General features: G+C 34.7%; 3 protein-coding genes across 4 annotated transcripts; all 3 read left to right on the top strand.

Annotated features, from left to right (window-relative positions):
- The first annotated feature begins 1,390 nt into the window (after nucleotides 1-1,390).
- On the top strand, nucleotides 1,391-2,583 carry LOC119769752. Its single transcript, XM_038263287.1, has 3 exons — nucleotides 1,391-1,639; nucleotides 1,709-1,879; nucleotides 1,955-2,583. Exons 1-3 carry the CDS (start codon nucleotides 1,618-1,620, stop codon nucleotides 2,185-2,187), a joined length of 426 nt encoding a protein of 141 aa, XP_038119215.1. The 5' UTR covers nucleotides 1,391-1,617; the 3' UTR covers nucleotides 2,188-2,583.
- Nucleotides 2,584-6,971: 4,388 nt separating this feature from the next.
- LOC119770740 lies at nucleotides 6,972-7,909 on the top strand. Its single transcript, XM_038266158.1, has 3 exons — nucleotides 6,972-7,207; nucleotides 7,268-7,420; nucleotides 7,490-7,909. Exons 1-3 carry the CDS (start codon nucleotides 7,204-7,206, stop codon nucleotides 7,720-7,722), a joined length of 390 nt encoding a protein of 129 aa, XP_038122086.1. The 5' UTR covers nucleotides 6,972-7,203; the 3' UTR covers nucleotides 7,723-7,909.
- A 72-nt stretch (nucleotides 7,910-7,981) lies between these two features.
- Nucleotides 7,982-13,649, top strand: LOC119770545. Of its 2 annotated transcripts, XR_005278885.1 has the most exons (4): nucleotides 7,982-8,420; nucleotides 8,486-8,716; nucleotides 12,738-12,896; nucleotides 12,957-13,649. XR_005278885.1 is itself a non-coding variant. In XM_038265597.1 (3 exons), the coding sequence occupies exons 1-3, from the start codon at nucleotides 12,553-12,555 to the stop codon at nucleotides 13,208-13,210; spliced, it is 417 nt and encodes a 138-aa protein (XP_038121525.1). In that variant the 5' UTR covers nucleotides 12,444-12,552; the 3' UTR covers nucleotides 13,211-13,649. The 2 variants fall into 2 exon arrangements, 1 of the variants encoding a protein (XP_038121525.1); XM_038265597.1 differs by lacking the exons at nucleotides 7,982-8,420; nucleotides 8,486-8,716 and adding an exon at nucleotides 12,444-12,556.
- The last annotated feature ends 4,483 nt before the right edge of the window (nucleotides 13,650-18,132 follow it).

Here is an 18,132-nt window from a genome sequence, read left to right on the forward strand (position 1 = left end):
TTTTTTTTTGAAAAGAATTTCACGAATGTTTCATATTTTAACATTGTAAATCGGACCATTAGTTACTGTGATATCGAAGTTAGAAAATGGTGGGTTGTTTCGGTGAGACTTAAAAAACATCAATTTTCCTGTTTTTAAACACTTGCATGGCAATATCTCAGCAACTAAGGGTCTTATCAACAAAGTTAAAAAAGCAAAATAGGGGAAACATACCCTTTCTAATCAAACACCTATACTCTTTGGTGTACTTGGTACTTGTACCAAAGAACAATCTAGATTATCCAGCATCATTCAAACACGACCGCTTATTAGGCTTAAAATGGGCATATTTCCCCTATAGAGAATTTTCTCAGCGTTTCAAAAATATTTTTTTCAAAAGTGGGCAAACATTTGCACTAATTTAAAAAAAAATGAAAAACTGCGAGAATTTAAAAAAAAGTCACCAAGAAATGGATTTAACTTGAAAACGGTGCATTTTATCAAAGTTTTACTACAGTACTTTGTGATTGCAAATTTGGATTTACATCGAAAAATGTAGTTGAAAAATGTTTGCGACCAATATTTCGTTTTTTTTAAATCAGTGTTGATTCAAAAATTCATAACTCATTCAAAGATATTTTCCACAACCTGGAAATTTCTGAAAAGTTTGCATTTGATGTCCTCTAAAACATATCAAAAAATAAAAAATATAGAAATAAATTAATTAATTAGTTAAATAAAAAATCACCAATTTTTTTTACCGTGTATAATTTTTTTCAGTGTGGTCCATATCCATACCTACAACTTTGCCCAAGACACCAAATCGATCAAAAAAATTCTTCAAAAGATACAGGTTTTTGAATTTTCATACATCATTTTTGTATGGACAGCTGCCAAATTTGTATGGAAAATTATATGGACAAAGTAATGATGCAAAATGGCTTCTTTGGGCATCCCTAAGGCACCAGAAAAGTTTCAGCAGGATTATAAAATACAAAAAAAAATCGAATGACAGAAATATTAGAGAATTGCTCTTGAGAAATAAATCATTTGTGGTTTGATTGGAAAATTGAAAAGAGATGTTCAGAGATGTTTTGAGGATGATTCAGAATCCTGGACATAACAGAACATAAAAGCTCAGAGAGTAAACCTAATCCACCCGTAGGTTTTGTGAATTTGCATGCATTTAGAAAAATCAACATCATTATGCTTTACAGGGTTTCCTGAGAGTTACAATCATCATGATAAGATTCACTAAAAATGATTTCAACAAATAAGTTTTTCGTGGAGCAAAAATCAGTAAAAATGATAAGGATGTTATTTATTTATTTTTCGAGTGATTTTAAAGCACTTTCTCAAAGCAGAAAGCAAGGCAACCCATCAGAATCCTGGTAGCACAACAGCTCTGAGAGAAATCAAAACATGAAGCATAGCTATCGGTGGCATTCTCTTGTTGCGAACACTTTTCACCATGTAGTCATTAGAGCTTGAAGTGAAGTGCTCAAAAGTGAAACGATTTTATCAAAATACTACAAATTTCGATGGAACGAAACATTGGTGCTAAATCTGCGAGTGATCTCGTCCTTTTAAACTTTACATTATTCGAAACATAGTTCAAACTCAAAGAAAACAAAAAAAATGCATAAATACAATTACCACCGTAAGTGCTCCTGCTTGCATCTCTCTCTCTCTTCATAACAACATTACCCGTCTACTTTGATTGAATCAGCCGACGACAACGACGTAAACCACCTTGGCCGGGATCTGTTTCTGGACATTTTGACAATAATCGCAGTGTGCTGGATTGCGTTTCGCGGCTGCTGCAAATCTTGCTGCAAGCCCCAAACCAGGGAAACGGAGGAAGTGGTTCTTGCCAGTGTTGGTGCTGCCGCTGCCGCTGGTAAGTTGACGGTTTCCTCGAAAAATTGCGTCATATTTTTTCGATGTTTTTTTTTTTTATTTCGAAACATTTCAGCCCCTGAGATTGCCCTCACGACACTCAACTATCCGAACACGGTGGAAATTCCAATCGGTGGCAACTACTCCGAACTGTGGGACGAGTGGAATGGCATGAATGGATTTCCGAGCCCGGGCCACGACCCACCGGTACAGCTCAGCCCGGACGATTCGGGCCAGGAGCCCCCGCCCAGCTATGACGAGGCCGTCAATGGTTATTGGACGCGGATTTCTTCAATGATTCACGCTTGAATGGTGCGGTTTCTTAGGGTTCAAGTGAGGAGGCAAAGGGTGAAATTGGCGCAGTAACTTATGAGACTGAGTTAGAAATTAGTTTTTCTTTAGAAGAAAAAAATATAGTTTTTTTTTTGAATTTCATTATTTATTCGTTTATTATATTTTAAATATTTAATAAAAAAATTAGTATTTTTTTTAAAATCAGGTATTATCAGCAAATTGAAAACTATTACATTGCGTTGCATTTTTGTTCCTCTGCTCTGGTTTATTTATATTTCTTCATATTACACATTTTTCATTGAACAAATCTAAATTGTATACATGTATATCGATTGTATATCGATTGTACGTTAGGGTGTCCCAAATATGGAACATGGCCGTGAAATTTGAAAAATAATACAGTTCAGACTCGATTATCCGAAGCCTCCATTATCCGAAGGTTTGTATGGGACTTTGCAAAATCGAATTCCACACAAAATAAAATGAGTTCGGCGACCTTATTTAGAGCACTTCTCTGAGATTTCGGTCATTCGATTTTTTTTGTATTTTTTAATCCGGCTGAAACTTTTTTGGTGCCTTTGGTATGTCCAAAGAAACCATTTTGCATCATTAGTTTGTCCATCTAAATTTCTATACAAATTTGGCAGTTGTTCATACAAAAATGAAATATGAATATTAGGGTGCCCAGAATATTGTTTTTTTTTTTTTCAAAACCTAGCTCCACAAGCTGAATATTGTTCCTTGACCTATTTTAGGACTCTGGGCCAAATATGAGCAAAATCGGTCATCATTTACCCATTGATATTCGAAGGTGAAGTTTGCATGAAAAAAAAACGAAAAAAAATATGGAAACCTCAAGTTTCTTACGGTTTGGTCTGCACGGTGCGCTACTTCCATCCAAATATACCCAAAAGTGAGATTCTTATTGAAAATTTAATGCTCTACAGCTTTGTAGAACATACCTAAGGCTACCAACTCTTGCTGAGCAAAAATCCGTACACTTTGCCGATATGACACCATGGTGTTACAAAAACTGTCAATGAATTATTTAGATAAATTAAATTTAATAAATTTGAGAATTAAAAATATAAAACTGTGTCGTTTTTACTGCTTACAAAGTTCACAAAGTGCTATCAGAGTGCTTATGACTTGCACGTTTAAAAGTATTCCAAAAATAAAACGTGATTTGAATCAAATCATTACGTTCTTCATTTTTTTTGTTAAACGTTCAAAATTTTACGAAATGTCAAGTTTGCTTTTACGAATAATAGGGGAACAGCATCTAATTCCAGCGTGCCTCTAATGTTGGCAGGTCAGAACTTTGACATTCAATTAAAGCTAATTAACACTCAAACGCTCGGGTAGTCATTTGACCCCTATTTTTTTTCTTAGAAATCCCATAACTTTTTATAGAATTGACCAATTTGGATGCTTTCGGTTGCAAAAGATCCAGATTTGTCTATATTTTGAACTGCCAGATGGGGGACAAATGTGGTCCATTTTTACCGGAGATATTCCGGATTCTGTTGGGGTACCTAGGCCCTCCTATATGGGTATTTTGCCAATATAATAAAAACTTTTCAACAGAAAAATTTCGGAAATGATGCAAAACTACAAGGCATCATCCTAATATATCATCCTTCAAAAATAATTGACATGGTTAAGTCCTACGGGGCAGCGGAGCCGGTTCCAGTTGGGCAACAATTGACATCAGCTCAGTGAACCGTTTCCGGATAGAACCTGTTCCGGTGCCCGAAGGTCTTCAGCATGTCATGTATCTATGCAGGATGATGTTTTAGGATGATTCCTTGAAGTTTTGCATCATTTCCGATTTTATTTTGTTGAAAAGTTTTTATTATATTGGCCAAATAACCATTTAGGAGGGCCGAGGTACCCCAACAGAATCCGGAATATCTCCGGTAAAAATAGACCACATTTGTCCTCCATCTGACAGTTGAAAATATAGACAAATCTGGATCTTTTGCACCCGGAAGCATCCAAATTGGTCAATTCTATCAAAAGTTATGAGATTTTTAAGAAAAAAATAGGAGTCAAATGACTACCCGAGCGTTTGAGTGTTAAAAGCGTTTTCAACTGAACTCGAGTGATAAATAGCTTAATGAGAAGTGAGCAAGCAAGTTTCTATCAAAAGTTATGCAAAATTAGTTGTTTAAATAGTGAAAATCAGCAAATTGGATGGAGTTAGGAGCGAGTGCTTAACCTGCCAAACATACGAGAATTTCCCCTATCGTTCTTAGTGTTTTCACGAACACTTTTTCAGAGTTTTTTTTTATTGAAAAGATCCTATAACATGTGAATCACAACAGTTTATAGGACCTTTTAAAAAACTCTAGATTTGTTAATTCAAATGTTCAAATGTTTTCACAAGTTTTAGAAAGGTCCTATCAACATATGAAAGACAATAGTTAAAAAACTCTAGAATTATTGAGTTTGAATTAAGGAAACCCCGGAAAACGCTACCTTTTTAAATCAAACTCACAGAAAAATAAAAAAAAATCTAGTTAACAAAAGCTTCGACCAAATCAAAAAGCAATTCCATGATTAAAAAGTTGTTAAAATTCCGTATTATGCGTAAAATTCCCTACAAAATTCCGGCCAGTTAAAAATCCGTGAAGAGGTGGGTTAATCTCGTCCAATTTCGCTCAAAATTTACACAGGTGCTTAAAATAGCCGCAAAAAAACTGTTTTCCGCTTGTGGAGCAGGGGGTCATTTTTTTCTGGGCACCCTAATGAATATACAAAAATCTGTATCTTTTGAAGAATTTTTTTGATCGATTTGGTGGCTTCGGCAAGATTGTAGGTATGGATAGGGACTACACTGAAAAAATTATACACGGGTAAAAAAATGGTGATTTTTTATTTCACTTTTTGTCACTAAATTTTTCAGAAATTTTTAGAATGGGCAAAAAATTTTTGAAAATGTTATGAATTTTTGAATCAATACAAAACAAAATATTGGTCGCAAAAATTCGGCATTCGTGAAATTTTCCGATCTTTTCGAAAACAATATCATGCAAAACAAGTTTTTGTGACAAAAAGTGAAATTAAAAATATCAAAAAAAAAATTAACGTGTATATTTTTTTTAGTGTAGTCCTATCCATACCTAAAACTTTCCCAAAGACACTAAATGGATCAAAATTGTCCTTCAAAAGATACAGATTTTTGAATATTCATATATAATTTTTGTATGGGCATTTGCCAAATTTGTATCGAAAAATGTATGGATAAACTAATGATGCAAAATGGCTTCTTTGGGCATACCGAAGGCACCAAAAAAGTTTCAGTCGGATTAAAAAATACAAAAATTAAAATTGAAGAAAAAAGACCGATTTCGTAGAGAATTCGAAAATCGAAATTACATGCAAAAACTTATTTGACGTAAATTTTTAATGTAAAATTGAATTTGCAATTGAAAAGTACTTTACAGATATCAAAGGTACCAAAAAATAGCCGATTTCGTAGAGAGTTGCTCTTTAGGCAAATTTTAATGGTTGATTGCCTTTAGAAATAAAAAATTTTTTTTTTTTTTATATTTCATCACCGCCATATTTTGGCCACCATCTTGGATTTGAACATTTTTAACAACCTAGTAGTAGTTTTGGGGTCATACTTAAGCTTAACAATCAAAAATAAGACAGCGAAATTTGTTTTTTCGTGATTCGATTATCCGAAGTGAAATTTCGCCAAGTCCTTCAAATAATCGAGTTTGGACTGTATTGTAAAAATATATAGAGAAATTAATTTTTCTACGAATTGATCAGCAGAATGCGCTGTTTTCATTCGGAAATTCTAAAAAGTGGGATTCACCTATGCTTATGCTTATGGTTAAATTCTAAAAAGTGGGTTTCATAGTCAGGAAATTTAATGTTCTTCAACTTTGTCGAATAGAACAAAGTTGTACAACTTGATCTAGAAAGGCTGTTTAAGCTATATAAAAAAAAACATTTTAGCATGAAATTATTTTTTCTTTTACCATTTTCAGCCTCGTGTATCAACAGAGTAATCCGTGCCAATTTCACTCAAAATTGAAACAGATACGCTCAGAAAAACTATCCCGCTTGTTGAGAATGTAATTTTTGTATGTACCCTCTATTTGGACATGCTTTTTTCCAATTAAAATATGTTTGTATTTTTTTTTTGTTTTGTCCTGTGTTTTTTTGTTATTCTGAATTTTCAATATATAAAATATCTGAAAACATTTGTTTTAGTAAGTCAAATACTAAAAAAACCAAATTGGAAGAACGGTTTCAGGATTTGAAGAAAACTAGAGATGTTGTTTCGGAATTCATTTTTGAGACTTGCAATGTTCGATGTTTATGAAAGGATTATCGATTCAACGTTGAGATCAGACGTGAGAGGGATACACTTTAGAATTGTTGTTAGAACAAACATAATAGGAAGTAAGTGTAGTGTAATGAAACGTGTGACTGAGAAATTTCGTAGTAAATTGTGCAAAACTGCATTTTAAATGGAAGAATAGGGATTAAAAGAGATCAGTCACTTATAAAAAATTAGAATAGTTGGATACAAATTGGATTGCTAAACTTTTAAATTGAATTAATGTTTTGCCTTAAGAAAATTAAAAGTGTCATAAACATTTTAAGGGTCAAATAACAATAAAAGAGGCGTTGGAAGAAGAATAAAATTTGAAAATCACAATATTTTTGAATTATGTGGAGCTTATTATTCATTGAAGAAATCCTGATTGCAACGTTGATTGCAAAATGTATCATTCAACATTGCATGCAATTCGAGCTTTCACATATTCTCATTCACATCCCGTGATATTAAATCTCGCCAAGGCAAAATAGAATCAAAACAAAATATCTTATTCATATTGCAGTAGTGGTGAAGTTTACCGCAAACAAGTTTGATGATCATTCAGCAAAAGTCTGGTATTTCCAGAGTCGTGGGAACTCGGCACATTGATATCTTACAATCACTTGACAGATTATCTTGAGCAGTTAGTACGATACTTTTTATGGGATAGGTCGATTTTTGTAGAAGTTATGCGTAAGTTTAGAGAAGCTGTAATTTGTGATGCTGCTACGTTATCTCCAATACTTTTTCTAGGCAAATATGAATTCGAATGGAGTTTCTTTGGATTCATTAGAATTCTTGTACCGGTGCTCGTTTACCTTATGTGTTTCGTGACCATCTTCAAAGTTTGCTTAAAATTGTGCAAACGACGCAGAAATGAGGGGCCACCCTTACAACGCGTTGCCTGTATGTTTTGGCAAGTGCTCCTTTAAACTTGGGAAAAATGTAATTAATTTTTATTTTCTTCTTAATTAGCGGTTCCATCGCACATCAATCTTGCACAACCAATTTCGGCAAGGTCAACCCATGTGGTCATTCCAATCGATTTCATATCGGAAATAGTCCCCTCAAGTGTCGAAGGAGTTAGGCAGCAGCAGCAGCAGCCTGCTGCGACCGATTTAGAATCACAGAATCCACCAAGCTACGAGGAGGTGACTAGCGAAAGTTACAGCCAGAAATTACCTGCTTACTCTGAATTGAGTCGGTAGCAAATTGGGCTGTTTTACTCAAATCATCTTCATTTTCTAAAGTTTATCTGTTTTCTGTTAACACCACAAATCACGTGGACACTTTAATTCATCTTAATCGAGCCACCTGAAATAATAATAATAATAATAATAATGTAAGCAGAGCAGATGTTAAAATGTATGTTACGAATTATAGAATTTTATGAAGCCTAATAACAAATTAATTTTGAAGAAATCCCGATTGTGAAGTTCATCGAATCACTGCAAAAAATATCATTCAACATTGCATACAATTCAACCATTCACATATTCTCATTCACATCCCGTGATAATAAAATCTTGCCAGCGCGAAAATTAATCAAAACAAAACGGCGAATTCCTTTTACAGGTGGTGGTGATATTGACCTCGAAACAAGCTTGACGATCATTCAGCAAGACGCTGGTGTTTCCCAGAGTCGTAGGAATTCAGCAAGCCGGCATCTGATCTGAGTTTCATGCGATATTAGTCATCACTTGTCAGTTTGTCTTGCCTCAGTTAGTACGAATTTTTCGTACGCTTCGTTAGGCAAACATGAATTTGAGTGGAGTTTTTTATGGATTCTTCCGAATTGTTATACCAGTGCTCGTGTACCTTATGTGTTTTGTTGTTGTCTTCAAAATTTGCTCAAAACTGTGCAAACGACGCAGAGCTGAGAGGCCAGTCTTGCTGCGCGTTTCTTGTATGTATTTGGGGGTGCTTTTTTAGAAACATTCAAAAATATTTTAAGCATTTTAATTTTTCAAGCGGTCCCATCGAACATCAATCTTGCACGACAAATACCGCCAAGGCCAACTCCAGTGACCATTCCGAGCGCTCCCCCATTGGAGGTAGTCTCCTCGGGTGCAGAAGGGCACCGGCAGCCGCCTGCTGTGACCGATTTAGAAGCACAGAATCCACCGAGCTACGAGGAGGTGACAAGCGATAGTTACAACCAGCAACTACCTGCTTATCCTGGATTCACCCGGTAGCGTGTTGGTAAGCATCATTTTAAGATTTTAAATTTCTCAACAATATATCCTGACGATTTTTTTTTTAAATTTAACTTCAATCAAAAAGTTTGATTCAACCCTTTTGGATTTATGTCGTTATACTGTAAAATCAGCAAAGATTTATTGTTTTACAACCAAGTGCTATTCAAATTTTAATTAATTTTTTATCAATCTAAGTAATTTTAGGGGAGAGTAGAGAGACTTGATCCCCTTTTTTGTATCGTACATAACTCTGTCAATTTCTCTCAAAACAATGAACTTTTTGCATGAGTTGAAAGCTTAAACATTCAACTATGTTTGGCTGATAAGGGTATTTCATCAGAAAAACTCTTCGAATCATGCCATGCGTTTTAAAAAAAATATTTTAAGCCGGCATTTTCAAAATGTTGGGGGTAATTTGATCCCCTAGAACTAAGCTAATTGTTTTACCCACATGCTGACGAGATACAGGCTTGGGATCAAGTGTCCCCGGGGATCAAGTCTCCCCACTCTCCCCTATAGGATTATTAAATGGCGTGTTTTTTTTCTAAATTTCTTCAAAATAAGTTCTTGATAATAACAAAAATCCTTTGAGACAGTTGAAAACGTTTAATGTAAGGTTCAATTGAAAGTGATTCTAATAAGCAAAAAAGCAAAAGCAAATTCCTGAAATATAAGCGGAAGTATACATTTTGCTTTTTGACAGCAAAGTTTTGAAAAAATACGAAAAAAAATTATGAGAGACCCAAAATTAATTTTATTTATTTCAATCTACTGTTCGTATTGAACTTATCAGGTCGTCTGTAATTTACAGGCGAATTTAACTCCATGTTAATAATATTTATTTTTGAAGCATTCACAACTGGTAATAGATCATGCTCATTTCAAATCATATGGGACCACCCAAACGAAATTCGAAAATTGTCCAAATATATGTTTTACCATGTAATTTTGCCCGCTGAATCTGAATCTGCTCTCAGACTTTAGCCAATGTATCAAAAAATCGATTTTTGGTCATAATTTAATCATAAATGATAATTTTACATGAAAACCCAAAAAATGACCAAAAATCGATTTTTCGATACATTGGCTCAATTCTGAGAGCAGAATCAGATTCAGTGGGCAAAATTACATGGAAAAACATATATTTGGACAATTGTCGAATTTCGTTAGGGTGGTCCCATATGATTTTCCCTTGAAAATCAGACTTTTTCAAATGAAGATATGTCGAGTTAAATTAAAACACCTCTGAGATTTTTTCAGCGTTTGTAGTGCTAGATTTCCTCTTTCAAATGCAACCTGGTGCTTTAAATTTGGCTTGTGCCTTTTCGAGATATTTAAGTTTTAAATTTGCATCTTTTTTACATTAAAATGGCTGTAACTTTAGACCTTTAAGTCCAAATTGACATATCAACAAATATAAATGTGTGATTTTTAGAGCTCTAAAAGTTCTCCGAATATCACTTTTCTCTAAAACTTAACCCTGAATTGCCACGTTAAAAAAACTGATTTTTGAAGGTTTTCTCAGATGCTTTCTATAAATTTGGTCATAGAAGGCGTAGATTAAGAGATAAAATGTTGGTGTCTTCGACAAAGTTGCTTGGATTGGCAAGCCCAACAACTTTCTAGAAGACAAAAAAACCCAAAAAATATTCCTGTAGAGTTAGATTTTCAAAATCACCCTAATCGTGAACCACCCTAATTTCTTCGTTTGACCTTGAACCACGGACGAACGGACATGACACCAGGAACAAATTTTCATCAAATTTATGAAGTTGTCGAAGTAGCATAGAGCGATTAAGCATGATTTCTCAAAATGTCTTATGAAATAATTTATTAAAATATTAAAATAAACTAGAAACAGTTTTTTTGGCATTGAGTTTGTCTTTATGATTCTAGGTAATTCATCTTTTTTACTCAAATTGCAGAAAAATTGATAAAAATTGTATTTTTATTATTAATTCATACGACCATTTCATGCCCATGAATTTGCAGCATCAGCTGGCTTTGTTTACGTTTGAAACCACGTGGCGCGAAGATTTTGACACAAGCAATCTCGCTTGCGCAGATTTGCGCCAAGAAGAAGTAAAAGAAAACCGGCTTAACTTTTTGAAACCTCTGAGACCATGTCGTCCGCTGTGTGCTATCTTGTGACATAGACCATTTTGGTCAAAAAAGAGTTAATTATGACGTTTTGCTATACTACAAGATGCTTTAACCCGATTTTGAAAACTCGCTTTCGTTTCCCGGATATCGCAATACACACTTGTGACATAGACCAATTCATCATCAAAATGATCGTGCACACTTGTGACGCGTCATACATGTTGTTGGAAAATGTTGAAAAAATTTCTTGTTTTTCACAAATTTATGTTGATACACATTTTCTGAAGGCAATGCAATCTTTTGTTTTTGAAAATATACTGGTTAAGTCGGTTAAACTATTGATTTAAGTCTATTTTAGTTTGTATGGAAATTCTGTGCACACTTGTGACACGTAGTACAATTTTACTTTCGAAACACACTTGTGACACGTACTTTTCAGATTTTTGATTACATAATTTACTGTATCTTTTAACTGGTGTGACCAAATTAGTTGAAACTTGGAGCGTTTGTTAAGCGATAGTATACGAACCGATTGCTTCAAATAGTTTTGCTCTACCATTCATAGTTTTGAAAATATTTATCATCAAACTTTAAAAATCGATTTTCTTAAAAAGAACTGAATGGTCGTTGTCACAAGATAGCACACAGCTGACGATGTTTGCCTAAAACTAAAAACTAAAAAATCATCCAAAATATGGTTGTATTTAAAGTGGTATATCTTTTGACAATCAAAATAACGGATTAACAAACAGTGTTGTAAAGGTGAGATATTTCTCTATAAATTTGAAACAAAAAAATATTTTTTTAAATTGATCCACCTATAAGGCCAGATCAATTAAAAATCTGTACCAAAAATGAAAAACCTTAAAATTTTGAAAAACTCAATTTTCACCGATTGAATATTTTCAAATACATAAATTCTGATTCAGGCCGGTAAAATACAACTTTCTACGTATAAATCTCCGATGGGGTATGTCATTTTATAATATTTTGTTACAGCCACGCCGTGTTGCGTGTGGCTTTTCTTCTCTTTTGCAATATCTGCGCAAAGTCTTATTCGTAGGTACATGATTTTTTTTGTTTATTTGAAAACATGAATGTGTCTTTCTTCTGAAAATACCAGAAATAAGCTTAAGCTTTACCTTGACCAATATTGATATTATTTGGGTCAGTGATCTATATATCCCGAAAACATTTTACAGAACAAAGAAAATCAAAGTTGAAAATCTAAAAATTTCGATATTATATTTTTATTCCATAGGGATTTAAAATATATATTTTTATAAAATAAAATCTGTTTCTGTACATGAAAATTGAGAAAATATCTAAACCTTTAAAAACATTTAAATAAGGCATTACCAAAACATCTTTCAGTTCGCTGTTTAGCATATTTTTGATGCAATATTGTACTCAATGTATCGAGCATTCGCGCCTCCACTATATTCGCAAGGAGATATTTGGGAGCATGACAGCCGAAATGGGAATCAAAACGAAAATAGTTTTATGATGTTGCGTTGCGTGCGATGCACAGTGAAAATTACACTTTTTACGAGTTCTTATTTTTTTTAGGAAGCTTTTTTTTTAAATTTATTGGGCACAACATTTAGCAAATTTTCAGATTCAATATTAATTCCATTTTTTCACTTTATAAGGGGAAATTTGGTTTAGTGTATAGAAAAGTATTAGTCATCGTAGTGTGTTAGCGCGAGAGTCATTTGAACTTGAAATTTATCAATAATGTGTAAGATTAACTTCAAATTAATTGCCCGTGTTAAATCCTCTTGATGATAAAGCTAGCCCCTTTGAAAAAAGAATTCAATTTATTTAGAGATTCCCACTCTCTAAAACTGCAAGATGTTGAAAATCTGATGAAAATAAGACTTTTTCACCTTCAGACGTTTTTAATTGCTCAATCTTTTCAGCTGATTTCGATGATTTTGATGCAGTTGTCCGATTCCATGAAATAGTATTTTGGATAATTATTGGAACAGTTGTAGGGTGCGTCTTTCTATGCTTTATAATTTGCATAATTTTTGTCCAACGTTACAGACGCAACACTAATCCGGGTACAATCTACACCTGTAAGCACTCAACACTCAACAATTTTAACAAATAAAATCTCACCAAAACCCAATTCGCAGCTCCAGTGGTCATCACTTCACAGCAGCATTATCCCGCCGCTGGTTCCCCAAACGTGGTGGTCAATCCGATCGTTTATGCGCCGCCAAACACCGGTTACCAGCCAATGCAGATGCAGCAGCAGCCACAGCAATATCTGCTGGCAACTGCCCCGCAAATGGAGTTTGGCCAGAACACGCAGGGTCCTCCCAGCTACCAACAGGCCACCTACTTCCAACATCAGGAGGCGTATAATCCAGAGTACAGAAAACAATAGATAAGTGGAGGAGACACCGCCGCAAATGCACAGAATATTCGTCCAACGGGCGCCTTAGAATCTCAGGGATTTTGTACAGAACATGTTTGTTTGAAGTTTGATTTTATCAGTTTTTTTGTAAGTTGCCAAATTTAACTTAAATAATTTAAAATGACAAAATTTTAATTATTTATATATGACACAAAAAAAAGAAGAAACAGCGGTTTATGATCAATATGTTTTAGGACCTTGGAACTTCAAAATTAAAATACTTTAGGAGAGTTTATTCAGTTGACAAATTTAATAAAAATTAGCAGATCGAGGGTATGCTTAAACAGTTGTTGTTTAAAAACCACCAAGTGGAAATCAAGTGCTATTCGCAGAAGTGTCAGAATAATACTCAAAGTGCATTTAAAATTATACATTCATGTTTAAGGGATTTACATAAATTTACATTCTGGGAATTCAAAAAAAAAAAAAGAAGATGATCAATTTCCAATTATGTACACGTAAGGCTTATTTAGGTCAAAAATATTTATGAAAATCAACTTACAATTTCCTAAGAATTGTAATACGACATTGGTGGACCTAAGGTTTTAAGAAACAAAAACAAATTACAAAAGGCAAATAAATTTTGTTATAGGTTTAAGCTGTTATGTGAAAATAAATTTAAAAAATTGATAATATTGTGACTTATTTCTGTGGACAATTTTTTTTTAGCTTTTTCTAGAGATTTTTTTAATTTTTTTTTGATTTGAATGAAACTTACGCATGTCTTCCCCACTCCCTTTTTAAAATCAGGTGACAATTTTTTTCCTTAAAAACATCAAAATTGCAACAAAATTTCAAGTGCAATCCGTTGAATTCAATTTGAAATGCTTTTTCATGAATGTAGATAAGGGAGCCCAGATTCATGAAAATGCATGCAAAATATGTCTTTTCTAACAATTTTGCCTTCCTCACTGAGGCAAGGCTATAATCCTGCTCTAAAAATGAACTTCGTATAAAAACGTCGTAGACCCACCTTCATGTATACATATCGACTCAGAATCGAAAACTGAACAAATGTCTGTGTGTATGTGTGTGTGTATGTGTGTGTGTATGTGTGTGTGTATGTATGTATGTGACCAACAAACTAGCTCATGTTTCTCGGCACTGGCTGAACCGATTTGACCCGAACTTGTTGCATTCGACTTGGTTTAGGGTCCCATAGATCGAGTTTTATACAGATTGAAGTTTCAATAAGTAGTTCAAAAGTTATGTATAAAAATGTGTTTTCACATATATTTGGATCTCACTTAAATCTATGTAAACTATGTCCGGGTCCATCATCCGACCCATCGTTGGTTAGGTTATCAAAAGACCTTTCCAACGAGTGCAAAACATTGAATATCTGGCAACCCTGTTTCGAGATATGGCCACTTAAGTGACAATTATGTACTTTTCTGAAGGCGGATCTCACTTAAATGTATGTAAACTTTGTCCGGATCCATCATCCGACCCATCGTTGGTTAGGTTATCAAAAAACCTTTCCAACGAGCCCAAAACATTGAAGATCTGACAACCCTGTCTCGAGATATGGCCACTTAAGTGATATCGATGTACTTTTTGGAAGCCGGATCTAAAAAATAGATGAAACTTGTGTACAGCCATTGTTGTGAGGAAGGCTCCAACCACATAGGTGGATTAAGTTAGTTTTTTATCAGAATTTTAAAATTAAAATGACTTGTTGTGCTTCCAATCCCGGACACTAATAAAAGCTGATTCGAAATCCGGACACTTTTGCTTCGAATTCCGGAAACTCGATTTTACTTATGAACCGCACAAATTCAGACTGAAATGTTAGTGAATGGCATTCTTTAGGTCTCAAATAAGCTGTTAACATCAAAACAATCGTTAGTTTATATAAAAATTTACTAGAATTTAAGGAAATCGAAACCATAAATTTCTGCTTTGCCTTCCCGGTGCTTCGAACGCCTATGAAATATTTCAAGTGAAATGTTTCGCATTTTTGATAAACTTATAATTTTATTGTATTTAATTGTTTTGGCATAAACTACAGCGTTCAAACAAACTTTAAATAAAAGTTGATGTTGGAATTCATCAAATAACACAGTTTTGACATTCATAATGTGAACTTACATCCAAACAATTGATAAAACAAGATGAAGTGTCCGGGTTTTGAAGCGTCCGGGAATTCGAATCATGACGTTACAGGTTAATTTTTCGAGCATGTTTTGAAATTTTGCCCAAAAAATGCTAACTCTACAAAACATCCTGTATCTTTTCGGGATCAATTCCCAGCACTTTGCGATGTTTTACAAAGTTGTTCCCCAAATCAAAACCTATAGGAAACTTAACCCGGGGTCTTCGGGTCTATAGGACCAGTATACTGTGTATACTGTGCACTATAAAAGTGATTTTAACTTTTGACCAAAAACACCTAGAGATCTGAAATTTTGTGACTTTTTGTAACTTACTAAGACACACATTCTGGCCTAAAATGAACTTCCGGAAGTGCCCACCAAAAAAAACTGACACCAATGGTATTTCGGGTCTATAGGACCCAGAAATGTTTTCGGCTGCCAAAATTCGAGATTGTAACCGATTTTGGATGTCTTGAACGCAAATGAATGGCTAGTTTGTTTACTTTTTGAATCCGACCGGCAAAACCGGTTTTGGACACCGTGGCCACCGGGAACCTGCTATAACCGAAAAAAATCGTTTTTGAGGCCCCTACTTTGAGGACCTGTATCTCCGAAACGATTGCAGATTGCTTCCGGTTGCATTCGACAGATAATAGCCTGAATTTTAAGCCCCAGAATATATAACTGGTCCATAGTGACCACCGGTTCCGGTAACCCGGAACTTCCGGAAAACTTGATTTTTGCAGTGTTTTTGACATAAAACCGTCACACGGACCAGTCTTTTGAAACGGATTATTTTGCAAATCTGCCTGTGTGGATCAATCGGACCGCGCACTGGACTCACAATCCAGAGGTCGCCGGTTCGAATCCCGGGGCGGACGCAAAAAATTCTAAGTGTAAATATAGGTATTCGGTGCCCTCTCCCCGTGCCCATACCTTCGTACTTAGGAGACCCGGGAGGCGGACTCTTGTCGCAAAAAGAACGATACACGCCTTCCGTTGACGAAACCGCAAGGTTTAAGAGGGCCACATTATAAGGTGTTACGCGTCGATTCCGTTTTTTTTATTTTGTAAATCATTGCAGAAGGATACTACATACTACCACGGGTATGAATCATCAAGCAATTTCAATATGGCGACTTGTATCAGAAGAAAGTGAGGCATTTTCGCTAGTTCTCACTGTTTTGTGTTCTGCGTGCAGGTCCGCAAACATCGACCACACACATACTAACACAAAGCGCCACCAAGAGGCAAAAGGTGATTACGAATATTTTTGGCACTTTCGTTAAAAATATGCGGTTTTGAAAAAAAAAAACAAATAAAAAAAAACAACTTTTTAGTGTAGTTCGACTGTCCAACTTGTTATTCGTTGCTGATTTGTTCGAAAATTTGTTAAAAATAATAAGTTTTTTTGAAGCACCCCTTTTGGACGGGAATTTCTGTTGTCACCTTCTGGTTCCTTGGATTGGCCATGGATAATTTCACAGTGTAATAAACAGGGCAGCTACCACGTGGCGCCACTGTTTCGAATGAGAAAATGATACAGGTTTCTCAGACGAGTTTCAATCCCGTGATACTACCCCTGACTGTTTGGTATCGGTTCTGGCCAACTTCATGAAATTGCATGTTATGACCATCTGAGGTCATTCCGATGTCTTCTGACCCATCCTGGTCACTCCGGAAACAGTTACCGGTGGCCACTGGGGGACACTATCGGAATATGCAATGAACCCTATCATCCGACGTATCAAACTTCATAAAATTGAAAGTTATGGCCATCTGAGGTCATTTCTGGGTCCTATAGACCCTGAATACCATTCGTGTATGTAGAAAACGAAGACCATGGCCAGGTTAAGAAAAGGAAAATTGACAGGGTTTTGGGAAATTTTCTATTAGAAGATGTAAAAAGTTACAATTCTCCATAGTAAATTGATAAGTGTTCCATACTAACTTTAGATCAAAACTGGAGCAACTAAACAATAACCAAACTTTCAGGCTAGCTTTTGGGGTCATAATATATATATATATCCGTGAGCCACGCTAATGTACAAGCCCGACTACCGTAAACAATTGCAATTATAACTCGGAACTCCGAATACTAAGCTTCGAGACAATGTACAGAATCGTAAATCTATCAAAACGGTGTTGTTATTGTTAACATTGCGTTATCCAGTTTTATTTATTCAAGATCAAACATGTATACGCGTCTCTCTCGGAACGTCAAAAAGCGATGTGCGACAAGATAGCACAACAGCTTCGATTTATAGTTTAACATCTTTGACAAAATTCTGAAGAAAAAAAAAACATCTAAAAAAATATTCTACAAAAATTTTCTGCAAATTAGATGATAATAGTGCCATTTTAAAGCAAAATGTGTAAAAAAACATGCAACAAATTGAAAAAGTTACTGTAAAAATTGGAAAAAATAGACAAGCAAAATGTAATGATAAGAGGTGGTAGAATAGGCCAAATACTACCAAAAACAAACGTAAACTAATCAAGACAAATGCAAATTTCATTACTAAAACTAACACAAGAAATACATAAAACAAGAGAGGTAAAGTTTTTCGTAGACCAAAAGTTGCCCAACATGACCTGGACGCGGGAAAATAGAAATTTTTGAAAAAGAAATCTGGGCAGTAGAGATCGTAAGTTCATTATTCGATTATTCAAAGTCTCATGCAAACCTTCGGATAATCGAAACTTCATATGTTTCACTAAAAACTATTTTCAACAAGTTTTTAATGTGATTGGAATAAAACAAATAACTCGCTTCAAAAATCTAGTATTTCAGCA

The sequence above is a fragment of the Culex quinquefasciatus genome, chromosome 3 (assembly GCF_015732765.1).
Source record: "Culex quinquefasciatus strain JHB chromosome 3, VPISU_Cqui_1.0_pri_paternal, whole genome shotgun sequence".
NCBI classification, from domain to species: domain Eukaryota; kingdom Metazoa; phylum Arthropoda; class Insecta; order Diptera; family Culicidae; genus Culex; species Culex quinquefasciatus.